The 19533-nt window shown below is 46.4% G+C and overlaps 1 protein-coding gene across 1 annotated transcript; it reads right to left on the reverse strand.

Annotated features, from left to right (window-relative positions):
- Positions 1-760: 760 nt before the first annotated feature.
- cep170bb (centrosomal protein 170Bb) lies at positions 761-18810 on the reverse strand. The gene is made up of 19 exons (XM_053337300.1): positions 18706-18810; positions 17462-17551; positions 17264-17342; positions 16881-16939; positions 15355-15466; positions 14937-15038; positions 13955-14461; positions 12616-13721; positions 11819-12029; positions 11557-11652; positions 8688-10418; positions 6634-6868; positions 6382-6538; positions 5845-5883; positions 3835-3972; positions 2629-2717; positions 1810-1903; positions 1662-1713; positions 761-960 (listed from the first exon to the last, which is right to left on the reverse strand). Exons 1-19 carry the CDS (start codon positions 18808-18810, stop codon positions 761-763), a joined length of 5202 nt encoding a protein of 1733 aa, XP_053193275.1.
- Positions 18811-19533: the final 723 nt, after the last annotated feature.

Below are 19533 nucleotides of genomic sequence, written 5' to 3' on the forward strand. Positions count from 1 at the left end.
GCAGATGAAACTTCTTTTGTAGCTTTGACTAAGTTTTGTTGAGCTTGTGCGATATGGAAGCAGTTCTACATAGTGGTCGTTGCCATTCAAAATGAATTTCTTCTTACTGACTGAATCATCGGATATAAATGACGACTTAGTTTTGGACAGTGTCTGTGCATCCAGACCTCCTGCAGCCTCCTGCAGAGAAGCTGCATTTCTTCATGTGTTCAGACAAAGGAAAGCAAACCGTTGTCATCACTGCAGCAGATCCCCATCTCCATGTTGGGGAGCGTCTCCTTCACAGGATCTGATAAATAAAGATGGGAGGAATGCTCTTCAGGCTGCTGGGCTGAACCAGTCAGCAGAGGATTCACAAAGTTTTTACCAGTTCCTGTCCATAACCTCAGTGATCAAAACTGTAGCTGCATCCTAGTTCCTGACACAGCAGACATTTGAAGGTGTCATACCGGGAACAGCACAGGTTTAATAACATGAATCATGGCTGCATTTCATTTCTGTGAGCAGCTTTCAGGCCCTCGTGTTGTGCATGCTGCCTCACCGACTTCAAACTGGATGCAGCTTAAAGAGCTTTTGCAGAATGTGAATATATAATCAAATCATCAGTGGTGCACAGCAGCAGTTGGTCATGATAAGGGCCTGCTGGTGAACCAACAGACAGAAAACCACATCTGAGCTCTGATGACTGGACAGGAAGGAAGGTGTGGCTGCAGGAGGAGTGAATGCACAGTCACTGTCCAGAGGTGCTACGGTGGCCTGTTCAGGCCATGTAGTGGGCCCCGTCGGGTCCACGAGGTGGTCTCTTGGTGCTTTCATTGGCGTTGGAGGTTGGGGGGACACCACGGGATCTGGAAGCAGGTTTCTTCTCCTTTGAGGACACCTGAGGAGTCTGACTGGGGGCCGACGTGCCGACAGCTGCAATCTGGAGACTCCCGCCGGGCTCCACGATGGTGTTTATCACTACGGCAACAACAAGAGGACATTACTGTAGACACCTGGACCAAGTACATCAGCTTCAGGTCAAACCTGCATTAACTGGTGATAAGTTGATATGTTGAAAATGTTATCAAACAGATGTTTACTTCCACATCCAGCAGTTACTGATCAACATTATCAGTCATTAGTTCATCGTGTTTCTGTCCAATATTCCCTCTGTTAGCTGTTTTTACTCTCCACCAACTCCTGAGGGAAATATCTAAATATGTTCAGCAGCTAGTCTACAGCTGTGTCTGTAGCAGGTAACGCTATGAGAGCGCTGAGAGTGAACCAGATCAGTGAAGTCATGAGCTCCATCAGCTCTGTTCATCAGCCTCTCAAAAGCTTTTGACACTGTTGATGGTTTATTTCTGTTTAATCAGAATCAGTCTGTATGCTGGTCAACGAGCTTCAACCAAACACAGGAGTAATACGACTGATTATTCTTTTATATTTAATCTATTTAATTAGTATTTTATTTCTTATTGTGGCGTGCAGGTGGTCGACATGCCACATACACAACAGACTGCGGTTTGACCTACAGCATAGACCTAACCCTGCTCCTAATGAAATAATGACATGGTTTGTAATCTTAATGTTTTATGTTGCAGCTATGTTGGCGAGGACGATGAGGTCACAGAACTTCCTACACATGATGAAACATGTCAAAGCAAATCTATATTTACCTTCCAGCTGCCTCTGGACTCTTCTCAGCTCCTTTAAAATCGAGGTAATTTCCTGCAACATGAAACAGAGACAGGAGAGAAAGGTCTAGCTGTGCTCACATCAGATCCTGAGTGTTATAACAAATAATCCATGAATCTGCAGAAGAACCTTGTTGGAGGTTTTCAGGATGGGGACTTCATTCTCAGCGTTGATCTTGGCCTCGATCTCCTCCCAGACCTCCGCCTTGTTCTGGAACAGAACCCTGAGAACCGACTGCAGGTTTAGTGTGGAGGTCTTCATGGAGTCAAAACAACCTCTGATGTACAAACCCTGAAGCTCACACAGACCTCAACCCAGCAGAACCAGACCTGAACTCAGACCTGAACTCAAACTGACCCAAAGAATGGATCTGATTACAGTGTTAAATGATTTCCACAACAATATGCAGATGAGGCAGAACCTTTATTATTATTGGCTGACATATGAATCTAGTTCTGATCCACTTCTGGTTCCTATCTGACCAAACCAGCATTCACAAACTACAGAAAACTGAACTGTGTCTGATTTAGTAGTTTTACTAAAGGAAATGATGTAATAATGGCAGCAGGATGTGGAGTGTCTGCATTTGTTCTCCAGTGTTTCATCACAGCTGTGTGGGAAACAAACTACAGCCGGCCTGAAACTAAAAGGAAACAAAAGGAAATTAAGTGACAGTTGAATGTGTTGTAAATATTTAACATGTTTAGATGTCGTGTACTTATGAACTGTAAGCATTAACAAGTCAGACACATCATGAATTAAGCAGCCATGAGTCTGATGAAGTTAAAATGTGGCACCATTCACTGCTGTCCATATTATTCCCCAGACAGGCCGAGGATGTTCTCCGGTCTGATCTGGTCCGGGTGTGATCCACAGAGCTGCAGTAAATGTTAACATAGAGACTGAACGTCATGCTACAGCTACAATCATAATCAATAGCTTCCTTACTTCATCTTGTCGGCCAGCTGCTCCGTGTTCTCGCGGATGGCCTGTGACAGCTGCGACACTGGGTTCAGCATCAGGTTGTCAAGGATCACCTGAAAGAGGTTATTCAGAGACTAAGAAGAAGTCAAGTAGGAAGCTGAAAGCACAACATGAGCAGCAGCTTACATCCTGTGTTCCCAGCACACCAAAACTAACTGCAGCAGTTGCAGTAATGTCAAGTTTCATTGTGAACTGTTGAGGCTTCATTCACACTGCAGGCTCAGGTCTGACTTTGTTTGTTAGATGATGCTCCCACTCTCGTCATCTAGCAGATATTTTAAACACTAAAGGTCAGATTGATGATGTCACTCCTGCTTCAAAGAGACAAGACTTTAATGACTCCACCTGTCCTCTGGCGCCACCTGCAGGATAAACTTCATACTTCATGTTTACCTCCAACATCAGAGAGACTCAATGAACAGACAAATCATCTGGGTGTTGTTTGTTAATACTGTGGCTGTTATGAACTCTGCAGCCTCCAGGGGGCACCAGCAGGACTTTATCCTGTTGCTGCATTGCCACACCTGAAGATCCACACAGATCCACATTTATCCACATCTGTCTTTAATACAAGAGGAGAGGCTAGAAACCTGAGTTTGTGAGGCTTCTACAAAATACTGTATAGATATTTATATTAGTAATTTATTAGTGCTAAAATGTAATTCTAAAACTATTTACATTTTAATTAATTAACCCTCCTGTTGTCCTCGAGTCAAGGAAGGAAAAGAGGGAGGGAAGGAAGAAAAGGAGGGAAGGAAGGAAAGAAGGAAGGAGGGAGGGAGAAAGGAGGAAGAAAAGGAGGGAAGGAAGGAAAATAGGTAGGGAGGAAGGATGGAAAGAATGACAGAGGAGGGGGGGAGAAAGAGAGAGGGCGGAAGGGAGGAAGGAAAGGAAGGACGGAAGAAAGAAGTAAGGTAGGACGGAGGGAGGGAGAGAGGAAGGACGGAAAGCCCGGGAGGACGACAGGAGGGTTAAACAACATTAATAAAAATGAATAATATGACTTCATGTACTGACTGACACTATCATCAACAAATGGAGTCTACTTTATTTTCATCCAGATGTTTAAGAGGAAAACTTCATATTGAGCAGAAACATCACGAGTCACATTAAGAAGTAAAACTCTGCAGCTGCAGTGTGAGCGTAGCCTCGGTGGGATTAGACAGTGACCTCTTCACGGTTCCATGGACGGCGTTGCTTAGAACCGGGCTCCGGCTCATTCATGTTTGCGTCCAGGTCCGAGACGGCAGCAGAACCTGGCGGAACCTTCTGGTAGTTTAAACTGGCCTCAGGGATATGATGGACCAGCTGGAAAGAGAATACAGGGAGTCTGGCTCCGGTGATCCAACCTCTGAATATTGGTTATCAAGCCAGTGAGCAGCTGAACAGTGATGGCGGTGCTCCGTGAACGCATGCACCAAGTCAACATGCAGCTGCGATGGTGGGGGGGGCAACAGTGTATGCAGTGAATTTTAGTACTGCTGGGATACAGCGCATCATCAACCACAGGGAGACGTGAGGAGGTGCAGGACGATCCTACTGGTCACCAGCTACAGCTCCATGAACTGTCCCAAAACCAGTAAAACCAGTTCATTAAAGGTGCAGGACAATGGAAGTTTACTAAGGTGGAAAACTTCAGAGTGAGCACGAAACAAATCTGAACAGGAATCAGTCTGAAAATCAAGATCTTAAAATGAACAGAGACCAATTTTAATTCAAAGCAACCCTGATAAAGTCGAGCAGAGCAGGTTTGTGTCAGGTAGGTTATAGATTATACTACAGTACAGAGTGGTGGGGTGAAGGCAGGAATAGCAGGTGGAGTTGGGTTGGCTGGTGTCGGTAGATCACAGTCAGATAGAAAATAGAGTAGGTTAGAGATGGTTTGGTAGAGCCAGTTACAGAGTGAGTAGATTAGCGTTGCAGCACAGAGCTGGACCGGATATAACAGAATAGGGAAGGGGTTTCCAAAGTGGGGTCACAACCACCAGTGGGGGGGGTCACACCCCGATTTTGACAATGTGTGAAATAAATAGTGTATTTTAGTGTAAAATTGTTCATTAATTATTAAGATAGAAATCAAACCAACACCTGCAAATAAAAACTCATCAATGTTTTGTTTTTCTGAGCTGATTATAACATTAGTGACAGTTACAGGTCGATTTGACAGGAAACACTGTAACCCTAACCCTGAATGTATGCAGGGTAACTTCATAACAAATGAGCTCAAATCAAAAGGCACGGCTTTAAGTCATGGACATTATTTAATAATAACGACCAAAGACATTGTAGAGGCCAGAGAGTGGAGAAGCACCATCAATCTCTGACAGGAGTGTCCAAAGTCTCCAGGAGTATATCCAGTATGACTTCACATGTGTTGTTATTACAGTACATCCCCAACGTGAGGTGTGCACTCAGGTGTTTGCACATGAAAGCCTACAGCCGGTAAAAATGCTGCGACACTTGAAACTGAAGCACCGCTCTCAGTAGATGTTTCTGCCAAAAGCAGTGGAAGGTGCAAAGCCGACAGAAAGTCCTAATGCAACAAACACACCCCGCCAAAGCCCCAAAAACACATGAGGTGGCATATTTAACTGCTCAGGCCTCATACTGTCAGGGAAACACTGACCACCTTCCCTCCTTCAAGCCCTCCTGGAACACTTTAACTAGTATTTCCCTGAAGAAACAATATGACTGGATAACATCACTGTTATGACTACAAATCACCTGACGTCTGACCTGAAAGCATCTGATTCCACGACCCAAGACGAGTTCTTGACTTTAGTGGAGAGGGAATACCCACAACTATCTTTAAGAGTCTATGACATAAAGCAGAGTTAAGGCCAAATCCTGCTTTCTGTGTTCCACGTAGACGTCTGCTGAGGGACTACATGGACCCTCGTGACCACACTGAAAGGGAGAATACAGTCGTAGAGTGGCGTGCCGTAGAGGATTACAGCCTGGATTTGTTTTGTGCTGACTCAGGAGTGTGTCAATAATAATCTTCCATACAGGACCAACCGACACTTATCCAGACAAATGTCAGAATCAGAAGAATAAATGTGCCACAGAACAATCCAACACTGGTGAGAGGGGAGTGTTAGGATCAGTGATGGGAGGTGTGATGGTGGAGGAGGAGAACCAATCACAGGGCAGGAGGAGTGATGAGTCAGAGTTAGACACCTGAGATGGTTGAACTCCACGTAAGTATGGATATGGCCTCTGTGCAGCAGAACAGAGAAATGAATCATGAGAATCCAAAGCATGATGAAGGCTCCTCAATCAACCTGAGACCTGGACCGCTAAACTTCTCCTACCAGCTCATTTCTGTTTTAAAACTCTGAGGGGTAAAACTAAAAACCTCTTCCTCTTCAAACTGGGAGCACACTGTAAGACTTTTGAATGAAGAGGTGACTTGGCATCAAACAGTTACTGATAGGATTCAGGATTATATTTAGATTTCTGCAGATCACAAAATAAATTAAAACATTAAACATGTTGTGGAATAAATGAGATTTTAATCCTAAACTTCTGCACAGAGACTGTCCTCACTAACCTGACCTGTTTCCTGTCTGCCATCTTTAAAGTCCCAGGTTATGAACAAACTACTGTTAAGATCCAGGTTATAAATGGTGTAGTGTGTTCCCAGTTTAGATGTGGTGGTATGTGTGGCGGTGGTGATGGTGTGAGGGATGTTTGCTGGTTGGAAGCGTGGCCCACCTCCTCCCTGGCAGAGATGGTGGAGGCTGGCGTGTTGGGCAGTGAGCTGGGTGAGGTGGTGGTGCCCATGCCGGAGCTCGGTGAGTCTCCGTCACCGGCCACATCGTGGATTTCCTTGGCCAGGATGGCCAGATCTTTGGCCAAGTCCTGACTGAGCCTGCAAGGGAAACACAGACAGCAGGTGGGCGTGGAGGTTCAGTATCAACCAGCAGCAGTTTGTACAGTATGTGTGAACATTTCATAGCTGTTTACTTGGCGATCTCAGCGCTGTGCGTGGACCAGTTCTGGTAGGGGTCAACCTCGTTCTGGTCTTCATCTTCCTCCGTCTCCAGGGAGACCGATTTGGAGCGGGTGGCGGCTGTCCGGTGGCGAGGCGTCTGGGCGGAGGGATGGGAGGAGCGTTTGGCTTTCTGATTACTGGTGCTTGTCTTATAGTCTTCCTCAGAGGAAGAGGAGAAGTCTGAGCCCTTCTGCCTGTGACGGGAACCTGCAAATAATTAAGATTCAGAAGTTAGGTTTTGTTGTCTCTCCTTTCCTCTCACCTTTTTTTTTTTTTAAATGGCTGAAGATTGACACTGATACCGACCTGTCAATATTCTGATCTCACTCTCCACCCCCCCCCCACATCCACCTCTCCCCTGCCATGCACTGAGAACTGCTTCTGCTTCTCCCATACATGCTGAAGACTACCCATAACCCCCGCCCCCCCACCACCACCACCACCACCACCTAACCAAGAATCATGTTGGTCACTTCCTCCTATCAGGACATTCTCTCCCAAACTGTACAAAGTTCTTTATGGTTTATCTCTCTTTTCTTTCTTCTCTCTCTCTCTCTCTTTTTCTTTCCCTTTTTTCTTTCTTTTTTTTTAATTACTATTTTATATGCTTATTTACTTAAAATGTAAAAGTTGGATGGTGGAGAAGATGGTACTGCCTTTGCCTTTGTGACATGTACTGCCATACCTAAATAAAGAATAAAAAAATAAAAAAAAAAGATTCAGAATTTAGACTAGAAGAAGTTCAAGAAGTTTATGGATCAGAAGAGGTGCCTTAACTCTTAATCTTCTGTCCAAACAACAACCCACTGTGACATAAATGCTGCTTCTTTGAAAAAGAGGAGAGCACTGCTGTAAGAATCATCCAATCAGAAAGCTTCAGACTGTTGCTGTGCAGACGATGGAGGGTTCAGATCGAGGTGTTAAAAATTCTCATTAGGATTTTGGACCAACTTTTAATAAAAGCGGCCGCTGTCGTGCAGTGTTTTATTCTGAATATGATAAAACTCTGATGTTGCTGCTCTGAATGGAGGCGTCTCCATAGCAACGGTCACATACGCTCATTCAAGCCCCTAAAGAGAATTTCACTTGATAAAGTCACGATGTCATAATATTGCTTTGCCTTCAGTTACAGTCAGGACCTGATTAATGCATTAGGACACAGTCACACCCCAATTCCAAACATGAGGATGATGGAGGCTGACACTGTAAAGCTATGTTGCTATGGTAACAGCAGCAGACTCCAGGGGCTCGACAGCAGTAACTCGGCGGGGATGAAAATCTGATGTGATCCAGTTGACAGAAAAAGGTCAGACATTTAACACGCTGCTAAAACAAAGCCTGACCTCACTAACATTAAATTCAGGGCATAAAAACTATACCTCACATTCATTAGAGGGAATCACAGTGAATTACATTTCAAGATTATTAAATCTCTAAACTCTTCTGGTCCTGAATGAAATGTGTTGGTATCAAAAACTCTCAAGTACTGAAAGCTTTATTAAAAGTTAATAAATTAAATCACAACGTATTTTATTTCTATTTTCCAACTTTTCCTTCTATATTTTTTTGCAGATTGTCGTGTTGTGTGTGAGCACACTGAGAGCTACTAAACTGGAGTCAAACATACTGGGCCAATAAAGATCATTCAGATTCTGATATTTAGGTTAAACCTGACCGACCGGTGCTTTAGAGACACTGGGTTAGAAAGGGCTACAGGTGCAAAGGTAAAGGCCGTAATGAACAACCCAAAACACTCTGTACACCTTCACAGTGCAGCAGAGCAGTCGGAGGCTCATCTCATTCACTGTGCTGTCAGACAGAGCGGTTCAGCTCCTTTGTCCCTGCAGCCATCGGACTCTATAATGATGACATCATCAGATACTGACGGGGCACTGCAATCATTCTGAATAGTCTTTCATCCTCTCAATATGAGTTTCTTGTATATTTCTATCAATCATCAAAATGGTGGAGATGGTCCAGGGTAACCACATACTGGAGAACAGTATATTATAGGAACTGGACTCACCAGTGCTGGTGTACTTGGCTCCACTGGACCGGGTACGGGTCAGCGGTTGCTTCCCTGGAGCTGCGCCCCCTCTGCTAGCTGCCTGGCGGGCGTCACCCACCGACGTCTTCCTGGTGGTCACAGCAGACTCTGAGTTCCGATTGGAGAACCCGGTCCGGCTCGTGGAGGACGTCTCGTTGTCGCTGGGAGTCGTGAAAGAGCCGGTCCTCTTTCTTGGCATTGCCAAGATGTCCAGCCTGGAGAGCTTCTTCACTTCAGCAGACGTTTTGGGAGGTGCAGTGATATGGTCTGAATTTTGGGAGGCCCGGTCAGTCTCTGTACCTTCGTTATCGGAGGCTTCCCCCAGACGTGCTCGTCGAAGCATTGATGCCCGGGTCGGCCGTGGCGCTGACAGGCTGTTGGAGCGTGTCAGAACCTGCTGAGATGCTGTCTTAGACGTCTTTCCATTGTCTTCTTTTTGAAGAGGGGCGATGACTTTCTTGCTACGGCTGGACGGACGGGAAATTTCATGGTCAGATGATGTTGTTTCAGTCCAGTGTTGAGCTGAACTCTGTTGGCCTTCAGACAGATCCAGAGAGCCACGGTTTCCTGCACTGCGGCGCATCTGAAAGCGTTTTGCTGCCTCTGCTTTGCTCAATGCATCGGCAGGCGCCTGGTTTCGGCGTTTCTCAGAAAGGCGTTCACGGGCAGTGAGCTGCCGTCCCTTTTCTTGGATTGACGGGCTGGAGGAGGACTTCTCCTTTTGAAGGCTGCTGATGGCTGGACGCTTTTTAGGAACAGAACTGACTGGAGCATTTTTACTACTCACCTGGCTCACGGTGCTCGCTGTGTCCACATCGGACTCACCAGAAAGTGAGTCGTCCATGTGGCTGGAGGAGCCTCCTTTCTTTGAGCTACGACCAGAGCCAGAAGATGGAAACTTGGTGTCCAAAGAGGACAGAGTTCCCTCGGTTTCCTGGAGGAAGGACTGCGTGTCCTGGATGTTCTCCCTCCTCTGCTCCATGTCTCTGATGGATGGCTGGCTGGAGATGTGGGGAAGCTTCTTCATCTGGACGGTGTCACTGGGTCGGTCTTTGGTGAAGCTCTCCTGCCGGACGAAGGACGACATGCAGCCGTCTTTAGTGGGGACAGAATCCTTGTCCTGTGTTTGTAGGTTTGGAGCGGAGCTGTTGGGTTTGACGCCTGTCCTCTTGGGTTCATGCCCGCTAAGGTGTCGGATCAGCACGGTTGTAGGGGGAGTTTTTGCTGGGGGTTCTCGTGTCCTCTCAGACTGCACTGGACTCCTGGCCTGATCAGGTTTGGCTGGACTGTCTTCAGAACCAATGTAGAAGGAGGTTGATTTGGTGGATGGAGACACTTTCTCTTGACCCTTGAGCTGAGGACCTGCGCTCCCTAGAGAAGGAGCTCCAGTCCTGGCCTGATTCTTCTTTGATTTCTCCAGAATGGGTCCATCATCTGAGCGGCTGGCGTCACTCAGACTGTCTGGGTCTACGTCATCCTGGACGGACAGGCGCTGCGTGGAGTCCTGTGGGCGGGGAGTACCAGAGGCTTTGCTCAGTGGCTCCTGACCTTGGAAAGCTTCATGGCGAATCAGGATACTTGGGGTGGTGCTATCCAGCTTTTCTGGGGGCACCTGGGGCAGCAGCCTCCTGGTCCTGGAGCTGTGGCTTGACTCAGACTCAGAGTTGTCGTAGTTGTAACTTCCCATCGACCGGCTCATGAAGCGCAAATCTATAAAATAAATTAAAGTCATTTTAATTTTTCAACAACGTCTCAACAGCGTTAGGTGTAAACGGTGCTGTCATAGATAGAAGTATATATTCAGTTACGGCTGGCTATCCTTATGCCAGTGTGAATATTACAGTTTGCTGAGTAGAAACACACTTTTCTACAATTTCTCACTTATTTTTGGTTTTCCTCCACTCTTTTAGACCAATTCATGTGTTCCACATCTGTATGGTCTACATGACGTACATTTCATTTTCGCCAGTGGGGGTTTGTGGCCCTTCTGTAAATGTCTGCGTGACTCCACAAACTGTACTCACTGCCAACTGCACAGCCTGTCTCATCTACTGTACGTATGCACTATACTCCTGTCCTCATTAAGCTGTCGCTTTTCTTTTTTCCACTTTTTCTTCTTGTTCAGCAGCATACAGGAAATCACCGGTGTACAGCGGGGGTGCAGACATTTTGTCTCCCACTTCTGTCAGTGAAACTACAGTAATTACAAAAACACTCCACATGTGCAAAATTACTTTTTTCCCTATCACAATTTCATGTCGTAATTATTGTATTGTAGATATTGTTTGTTCCGATAACATTTGGAAAGTCTAGAAGAGCTTCACAATTCAATTATTTTATCTCCATTCAAGTGAACAGAGAGTTAACCAGAAGCTTGGCTGGCGTTAGTCTCTGGTACGTATGTCCTGCCTGTGGAGAATACGCAGTGTGCATTCATTCACACTACAGGTTTAATACAAGCCAGTGAGTCCAGCTGGAGAAACATATTATTACATTACATTACATTACATTTAAAGGCTGATCAGAGAAACACTGGACAGCAGATTGTAACTTTCATAGACTAGACTTTACTTTGTTTACTTGTGAACATGTGAAACGTGTCTCTGATTGTAGAATGAATGGAACCACAATCCAAAACTATACACACACTGAATGTGGAAAGCATGAATTGGCCTTAAGACTCCAATGAGGAGCAACACTTAATAGACACCACAGGTGTAAATGCAAAGGCCCAGATGTGATTATCCAGGTAACATATCCAGATATAGAGCTTATATTACTACCACATGGAAGTATGCAGGGTTGATATAAAGTTCTAAACACATCAAATTCAGATTTTCAAAAGCACCTTCGAGACATTCCCCCTGCGGTGGAGTGGAACCCGGTTCAGCATAGCTGTCTGCCAGACTGGCCCAACGGGAAACCCATTTAGGTCCTTCCAGACCTGCTGCATGAGGAGGAACCTGGAACATACAAAGACCTGATGAACAACATGAACAGATTGTAATAAAGAAGACTAAAGTCCAACAAGACCCGAGTAAAATATGCAACAGGAGAAACTGAAGGAATAACAACACTAGTCTGCATGCACTGGGATCAAAACATGCTACACAGGTTTTCCAGGTTCTGATTCAGTCTTGCATTGGTTTTTACCTGTATGGGGCCTGTTGGGGAGCCGCAGAGAGCAGCTGGGATAAAGCCATGCAACGGGTCCACAGTGCTAGGCAGGTTAGCTTGCTCATCTTTGCCATCATTTATTACAGGCCTATACACTCCTGTGTTCACACCACTGTACTCTGGAGAGTCGAGGACACCAAACACCTGTCAGAGCACAGGGCATGCATGAAGAGGGGGGCAGGACCACCACAACAGGAAGGAGCAAGAAGGACAAGAGGTTTCATGCATCCCCAAAGCAGTTTAAAACACTGCCTAGGTAACCCCGTCTCACATTAAAATAGTTCCAGTTCTCAGCTGTGGAACATTGTTTTTGTATCGACAATGTCATCACAGACAGAGTTGGGGAAGATTCAGCTCTAAGTAGGTCAAATGTTGGGATATAACACATTAAGTCTCTCAGGTTCCCTACAAAGAAACTCTCAAGAGATGTTTGTTTTTGTTGTTTCTGTATCAGCTTGCTGGATGCAACATGAATAACTACACAGTACAAGCAGATTGAGTAGTGTCATGCCCACAGCTTCAACTGAAGTATCACCATACTGAGAAAACTTGTCAAGTGCTATTTTACTCGTCGTTTTCTATTCACTGATTTGAATCATTTTTCAGTGAGTTGCACTTGTCTCTATTTTTTCTATCAGTAAGAACCATGAATGCTGCTCCACAGAAGAAACCATGCATCTGCAGTTAGTAAAGACACTGAGGATCTAAGTTTTTGTCACTGCGAGTTCACCTGATCGATCATGTTGCGAGCTTCCTCCACCTCTTTGTCCTGTGACTCTGTCTCGATGGTGTAGGTCCCGGCATCACTCAGGCTGTCATCCTCCTCATTCCTCACCATCCTCGGAGAACCTTTGGGGTCTCCTCCACGGACACCCAGGGTCAGTATGGGGGACATTAGGTTGGGTCCTGTGGAGTGGACCGGAGAGGCAGTGTGGCCAGGACTGCTGGTGGGGATCGTGGACTTTGACATTGGATGGGTTTTTGGATGGGATTGTAAGGGAGAGGATGGGTAGGAAACTGCAGAAGGAGCTGGAGGTTCTTGTGGGGAGGGAATTCCTACATTTGGAGGTGACACCATCACTGGTGGCGCAGACATTGGTGGAGGGGATGTCCTGTCCCTCGTTGGGGAGTTGTCTTTTTGACCAGAATCCTTCAGAAATTCAACAGCAAACTCCTGGGCAAGCTTCGACTTCTTTCCGACGCTGCCAAAGGGTCTTATGACGATGCCTGAAGAGGAGCGAGAGGAGGAGCCAGATGAGGCTGCCTCCCCTTCCGTCTTTTCCCTCTTAAGAGAGCTCGACCTTTGGGGGCCACCGTGGCCCTGACCCTTCAGAGGAACCGTCACCTGCTGGGTGGGAGGGATGTTCCCGTGCACCGATGCTGGCCTCTCGCCACCTTTCCTTCGCTCCAGCTTAGCTTTGAGGGCGGAGTAGGAGTCAGCGTGGGCGGGGTTGTGCGTGAAGGACTGCGAGCGCTTCTTGCGGGGGTTATCATCAAAGAACTCGATGATGAAGGCCTGCTGGGTGAGGTGCTCAGGTGGCCCCTGCTTGGGCGTTTCTGTGGTAGGGGACTGAGCCTGAGGAGGGCTCTGGGACAGGGGCCGCTCTGGGGCCACAGGTGAGGCTGGGGCCGGTCTGGGTGGAGAGTACTGCACTGGCATTGGAGCGGCCGGCTGGCAATGGATGGACTGCACTGATTGGACAGTTTGCTGCGACGACTCTGACTGCTCTGATTGGATGGACTGTTGAGAGTGGACAGAGTGGTGGGATTTACTCCTCCTTCCTTTAAGCACAGGGTCCTCTGAGTCACTCTGGGTCCCGTCCTCATGGTGGTGCCCTGACGACAAGAATAAAAACCTCCATTAATCAGATTGAACATGAAGTGGTTTGATGTTTAGCTTTAGGACAAAATATTAGGATTCATTCGCTGGCGATTTAATGGACATTTAGTCAGAAATTTGTGGCTAAAAACCAGTACGGATGGACATTATTATGTGACCAGCAGGGAAATATTAAAATGAACTTTAATGAAAAACAGCTGAATGATCCTTTAATGACACAGACTCTGACCTTTGAGTGTCTTGATGTTCATAGCGAGGTCACTCTTGGTGCTGTAAACATCTTCACACATCGGACGCCTCCTCATCATGCTGACATCACTGTGGACCAGCCAATCAGCCACCTTGCTCTCTGCTGACATCATCTCGGTGGGCGTGGCCGTGGTGCCCTTGGTGGGCGGAGCATGCTGCTTCCTCTGGCGGGTGGAGAACTTGGTCACGTGATCTTTGATCTTGATCTTGCCGGGCATGCAGTCGTCAAACTCGATGGTGAAGGAGGCGTGGCTCTGGACGACGGGCGGGGTCGGGGTGGGGGGGGAGGGAGGGGCGGGGGCCGTGTCCGTGTCCTTGGTGGGGATCTCCTGGAGCTCCGCCCCTAACGTTTTGGGGTGCTGGAAGTCCTTGGTGGGGATCTCGAAGTAGCTGGGCTCACGGTGGTACGAAGGGAAGGTCTTTGGCTGCGAGTCTGACAGAGATCCGCTAAGATCCGGATCCACAGACGAGGCGTCTCTCTGCACCTCTGATGAAAACACAAAGATTTCATTGAGATCATGAATTGAAGGAATATCTACAAATGTTTATTGATTTATCAGTGACTGTATCTGTCAAGTGTCTGAGTACTAAACTGTAACATTCATGTCAAACCAGAACAAGCACTTCAGATTCAGGACTGTGACAAACAACGATTACATAGACATTAGATTTACCCTCATACACCTCTGTGTTATTGTACCTGAGGATGTTAATACCTGTGACTTAAAAGATCATTAAAAAAAAAACAAATGTTTGATAAGAATTAACAAATAATATAATATACCAATAATAATAATAGTGTATCCCACATAATAAAGATATACAGTCGACCACGCTCAGTCCAAAGTTTAAACGATTCTCCTTCAGTGTGTTTTCTGAGGATTGAAATAAATAAAAAGTGATGATGATGAGATAGAGATAAATGATAGACATGAAGAGGAAGCAGCAACAGAAGCTTTTACCTGCATGATGCTCATCGCTGGTCTGGACTTTATTCCCATAATCCTCCTCTCCCCACCAGGACGGCTGACCGTAGAGAGGCGTGGGCCGACTCACCGGAGTCTCTGCCACTAACAGACCAACACACGTTACCACGGCAGCATGTACAAACCATCTGCTGCTGCTTAGAGCTTAATGATAAACTTCAGATAACACACTGTTCATATTCTGACTCATTCCTTTCATTTAAGGAGAATATGAAGAATTCAACATGGTTTACTGGAAGTTTGGTACGTTTTTTACAGTATAATGTTTAGGATTTATTATATACCCTGTTTAACTTGTAGTATAACATGTAGTATAACTTGCAGTATAACTTGCAGTATAACTTGTAGTATAACTTGCAGTATAACTTGCAGTATAACTTGCAGTACTTCGTACCCTGTGTCTTGGCGCTGGGGCTTTTGTCGGCTCGGCTTCGCTCCTCCAGCTCGGCTCTTTTTCCCTCTGAAGCTTTCAGACTCATCTGCAGCTGACTGCTGTATTTCTCATGCTGGAACACAAACAGGATGTTTACACTCACTGACAGTTCAGACCTGACCCCAACCTAACCCCAACCTAACCCCAACCTGACCCCAACCTACCCCAACCCTAACCCTAACCCCAACCTAACCCCAACCTAACCCCAACCTAACCCCAACCCCAACCCCAACCTAACCTAACCTAACCTAACCCCAACCTCACCCCAACCTAACCCCAACCTAACCCCAACCCCAACCTAACCCCAACCTAACCCCAACCTGACCCCAACCTAACCCCAACCTCACCCCAACCTGACCCCAACCTAACCCCAACCTAACCCCAACCTGACCCCAACCTAACCCCAACCTAACCCCAACCTAACCCCAACCTGACCCCAACCTCACCCCAACCTAACCCTAACCAACCCCAACCTGACCCCAACCTAACCCCAACCTAACCCCAACCTCACCCCAACCTGACCCCAACCTAACCCCAACCTAACCCCAACCTGACCCCAACCTGACCCTAACCTGACCCTAACCTGACCCCAACCTCACCCCAACCTAACCCCAACCTAACCCTAACCTAACCCCAACCTAACCCCAACCTAACCCCAACCTCACCCCAACCTAACCCCAACCTAACCCCAACCTAACCCCAACCTCACCCCAACCTGACCCCAACCTAACCCCAACCTAACCCCAACCTGACCCTAACCTGACCCCAACCTAACCCCAACCTGACCCCAACCTAACCCCAACCTAACCCTTCTACTAACCTAACCCCAACCTAACCCTAACCTAACCCCAACCTGACCCCAACCCCAACCTAACCCCAACCCACTGAGACATTTAAACTGATTCTGAGCTGCATATTTATTTCAGTCACATGAACTCAAAACAAACAATCATATTTCTGTGTCTCATGTCTTTCATCTCCAGCACTTCTATTAACAAGCCAACATGGAAACCCCAAAAGCATTAATTAATTAAAATATCTCCTGACTTTCAGTGCACAAACACTTCAGCCTACATTTCCCATGATGCACCTGAGCATCATCATCATCAGTACCACTTTTTGCCCCCCTCGTTGGGACCCGTAATGCTAACATCTATTAGCATACAGTTGACATCACTGTTAGCCACAGTACAATTCATATTCAGTATTTGAACAAATGTTGGATTGAAACCCAGGGGGCTAATCGCTAAGCTAATATGCTAATACGAAGCTAACATGCTAATATACACACTTACACACTTTGTCAGGAAAAGGTCCCCACACTGCAGTACCGTGTGTGACCTCTGGGGTTCACACACAGTCAGGAAAACCAACCTTGTGGGGACCGGGCCTATCAGGAGGCTGTTTGCTATTGATTCCAATGCTCGTTACCATGGAAACCAGGAGTCGGTCCCCACCAGGATAGAAAAACGCACACACACACTGACCTTCAGCGCCTCCTCTGGGACTTTGTGTTGACTTTTCTCCAGAACGTAGACATGAGAATGTGAAGACGCAGTTAAGAACAATAAAAAACACTAACACACACACACACACACACACACACACACACACACTAACACACACTAACACACACTAACACACACACACACACACACACACACACACACACACACACTAACACACACTAACACACTAACACACACACACACACACACACACACACACACACACACACTAACACACACTAACACACTAACACACTAACACACACACACACACACTAACACACACTAACACACTAACACACTAACACACACACACACACACTAACACACACTAACACACACACACACACAGGTGAGGATATCGTATCCGAAGCGGATGATGTCAGACACTTTCAGGGTGATGTACGTCTGATCGGGGATTCTCAGGTCGTTCACAAACGTCTGAAACAAAAACATCGTGAACGTTTGTTAGTTAGAATATTATTAAAATATATATTAACATTATTAAAATATATATTAACATTATTATAGTATATAAAACACATATAAGTGAGTCTGACCCCGTTCAGGCTGCCCAGGTCTTTGACGAGGTGTTCATCAGTCGTTTGGTTGTAGTTGATGACAGCGTGCTGTTTGTCCACACTGCGAGACTGACACACACGCACAACACACACACACACATTATAACACACACACACACACACAACACACAACACATTATAACACACACACACACACACACACACACACACAACATTATAACACACACACACACACACACAACATTATAACAACCTTCTCTGATATTAACTAATTATTACTGAGGCATGTGATGTCATAGTGAGGCCATAGTGAGGTCATAGTGAGGTCATAGTGATGTCATACTGAGGCAATAGTGAGGTCATAGTGAGGCCATAGTGAGGTCATAGTGAGGCCATAGTGATGTCATAGTGAGGCAATAGTGAGGTCATAGTGAGGCCATAGTGATGTCATAGTGAGGCAATAGTGAGGTCATAGTGAGGCCATAGTGATGTCATGCTGAGGTCATAGTGATGTCATACTGAGGTCATAGTAAGGCCATAGTGAGGCCATAGTGAGGTCATAGTGAGGCCATAGTGATGCCATAGTGAGGCCATAGTGAGGTCATAGTGATGTCATAGTGAGGCCATAGTGAGGTCATAGTGAGGCCATAGTGAGGCCATAGTGATGCCATAGTGAGGCCATAGTGAGGTCATAGTGAGGCCATAGTGAGGCCATAGTGATGTCATAGTGAGGCCATAGTGAGGTCATAGTGAGGTCATAGTGAGGTCATAGTGAGGCCATAGTGATGTCATAGTGAGGTCATAGTGAGGTTATAGTGAGGTCATAGTGAGGCCATAGTGATGTCATAGTGAGGTCATAGTGAAGTCACAGTGAGGCCATAGTGATGCCATAGTGAGGCCATAGTGAGGCCATAGTGATGTCATAGTGAGGAATAGTGATGTCATAGTGAGACCATAGTGAGGTCATAGTGAGGCCATAGTGATGCCATAGTGAGGCCATAGTGAGGTCATAGTGAGGCCATAGTGATGTCATAGTGAGGTCATAGTGATGTCATAGTGGGGTCATAGTGAGGAATAGTGATGTCATAGTGAGGCCATAGTGATGTCATAGCGAGGCCATAGTGAGGTCATAGTGAAGTCACAGTGAGGCCATAGTGAGGCCATAGTGATGTCATAGTGAGGTCATAGTGAGGCCATAGTGATGTCATAGTGAAGTCACAGTGATGTCATAGTGAAGTCATAGTGGGTGATGCAGCTCTCACCTGCAGCATCAGCTCACAGTCCTCCCGGCCCACAAAGATCATCTCTTTGGGGAGGCGATGCCGCGTCCCTGAGCTGCTCACCAGGAACCATGATGTCACACTCATCTTCACTGGCCTGCTGGGAAACCCCAGAGCATCCTGGGAAACGGAGTCCAGACAGGAAGTGAGAGAGAAAAAATGGCCGTACTCCACACAGGCACATGCACACACACACACACACACACGATATCCTTTAAAACAGAGATTAAAGCTAAAAGTAAAAATCATCTGGCCAATTTATTCTGACAGGAAGTGTCCGAGGAGCGGGTCAACCAGTGACATCACCATCACCATCATCACCATCATCACCATCACCACCACCATCATCATCATCATCACCACCATCACCACCATCATCACCATCATCATCACCATCACCATCATCACCATCATCATCATCATCACCATCATCATCACCACCACCATCATCACCATCATCATCACCATCATCATCATCATCATCACCATCATCACCATCACCACCATCATCACCATCATCATCATCATCACCATCACCACCACCACCATCATCACCACCATCACCATCATCATCACCACCATCATCACCATCATCACCATCATCATCATCACCATCACCACCATCACCACCATCATCATCATCATCATCATCACCTTCATCATCATCACCACCATCATCACCATCATCATCATCATCATCACCATCACCACCATCACCATCATCACCACCATCATCATCATCATCATCATCACCTTCATCACCTTCATCACCACCATCCTCATCCTCATCATCATCACCATCATCACCAT

This window comes from Scomber japonicus, chromosome 17 (assembly GCF_027409825.1).
Source record: "Scomber japonicus isolate fScoJap1 chromosome 17, fScoJap1.pri, whole genome shotgun sequence".
Taxonomy (NCBI): Eukaryota; Metazoa; Chordata; class Actinopteri; order Scombriformes; family Scombridae; genus Scomber; species Scomber japonicus.

Coding starts and splice junctions, on each gene's coding strand:
- cep170bb (XM_053337300.1), bottom strand. CDS start 18,810: ATGAGTGTGACATCATGGTTCCTGGTGAGCAGCTCAGGGACGCGGCAT. Junction 17,552..18,705: donor ACTGTGAGCTGATGCTGCAG/GTGAGAGCTGCA, acceptor CGTGTGTGTCAG/TCTCGCAGTGTGGACAAACA. Junction 2,718..3,834: donor GTCCATGGAACCGTGAAGAG/GTCACTGTCTAA, acceptor AACCTCTTTCAG/GTGATCCTTGACAACCTGAT.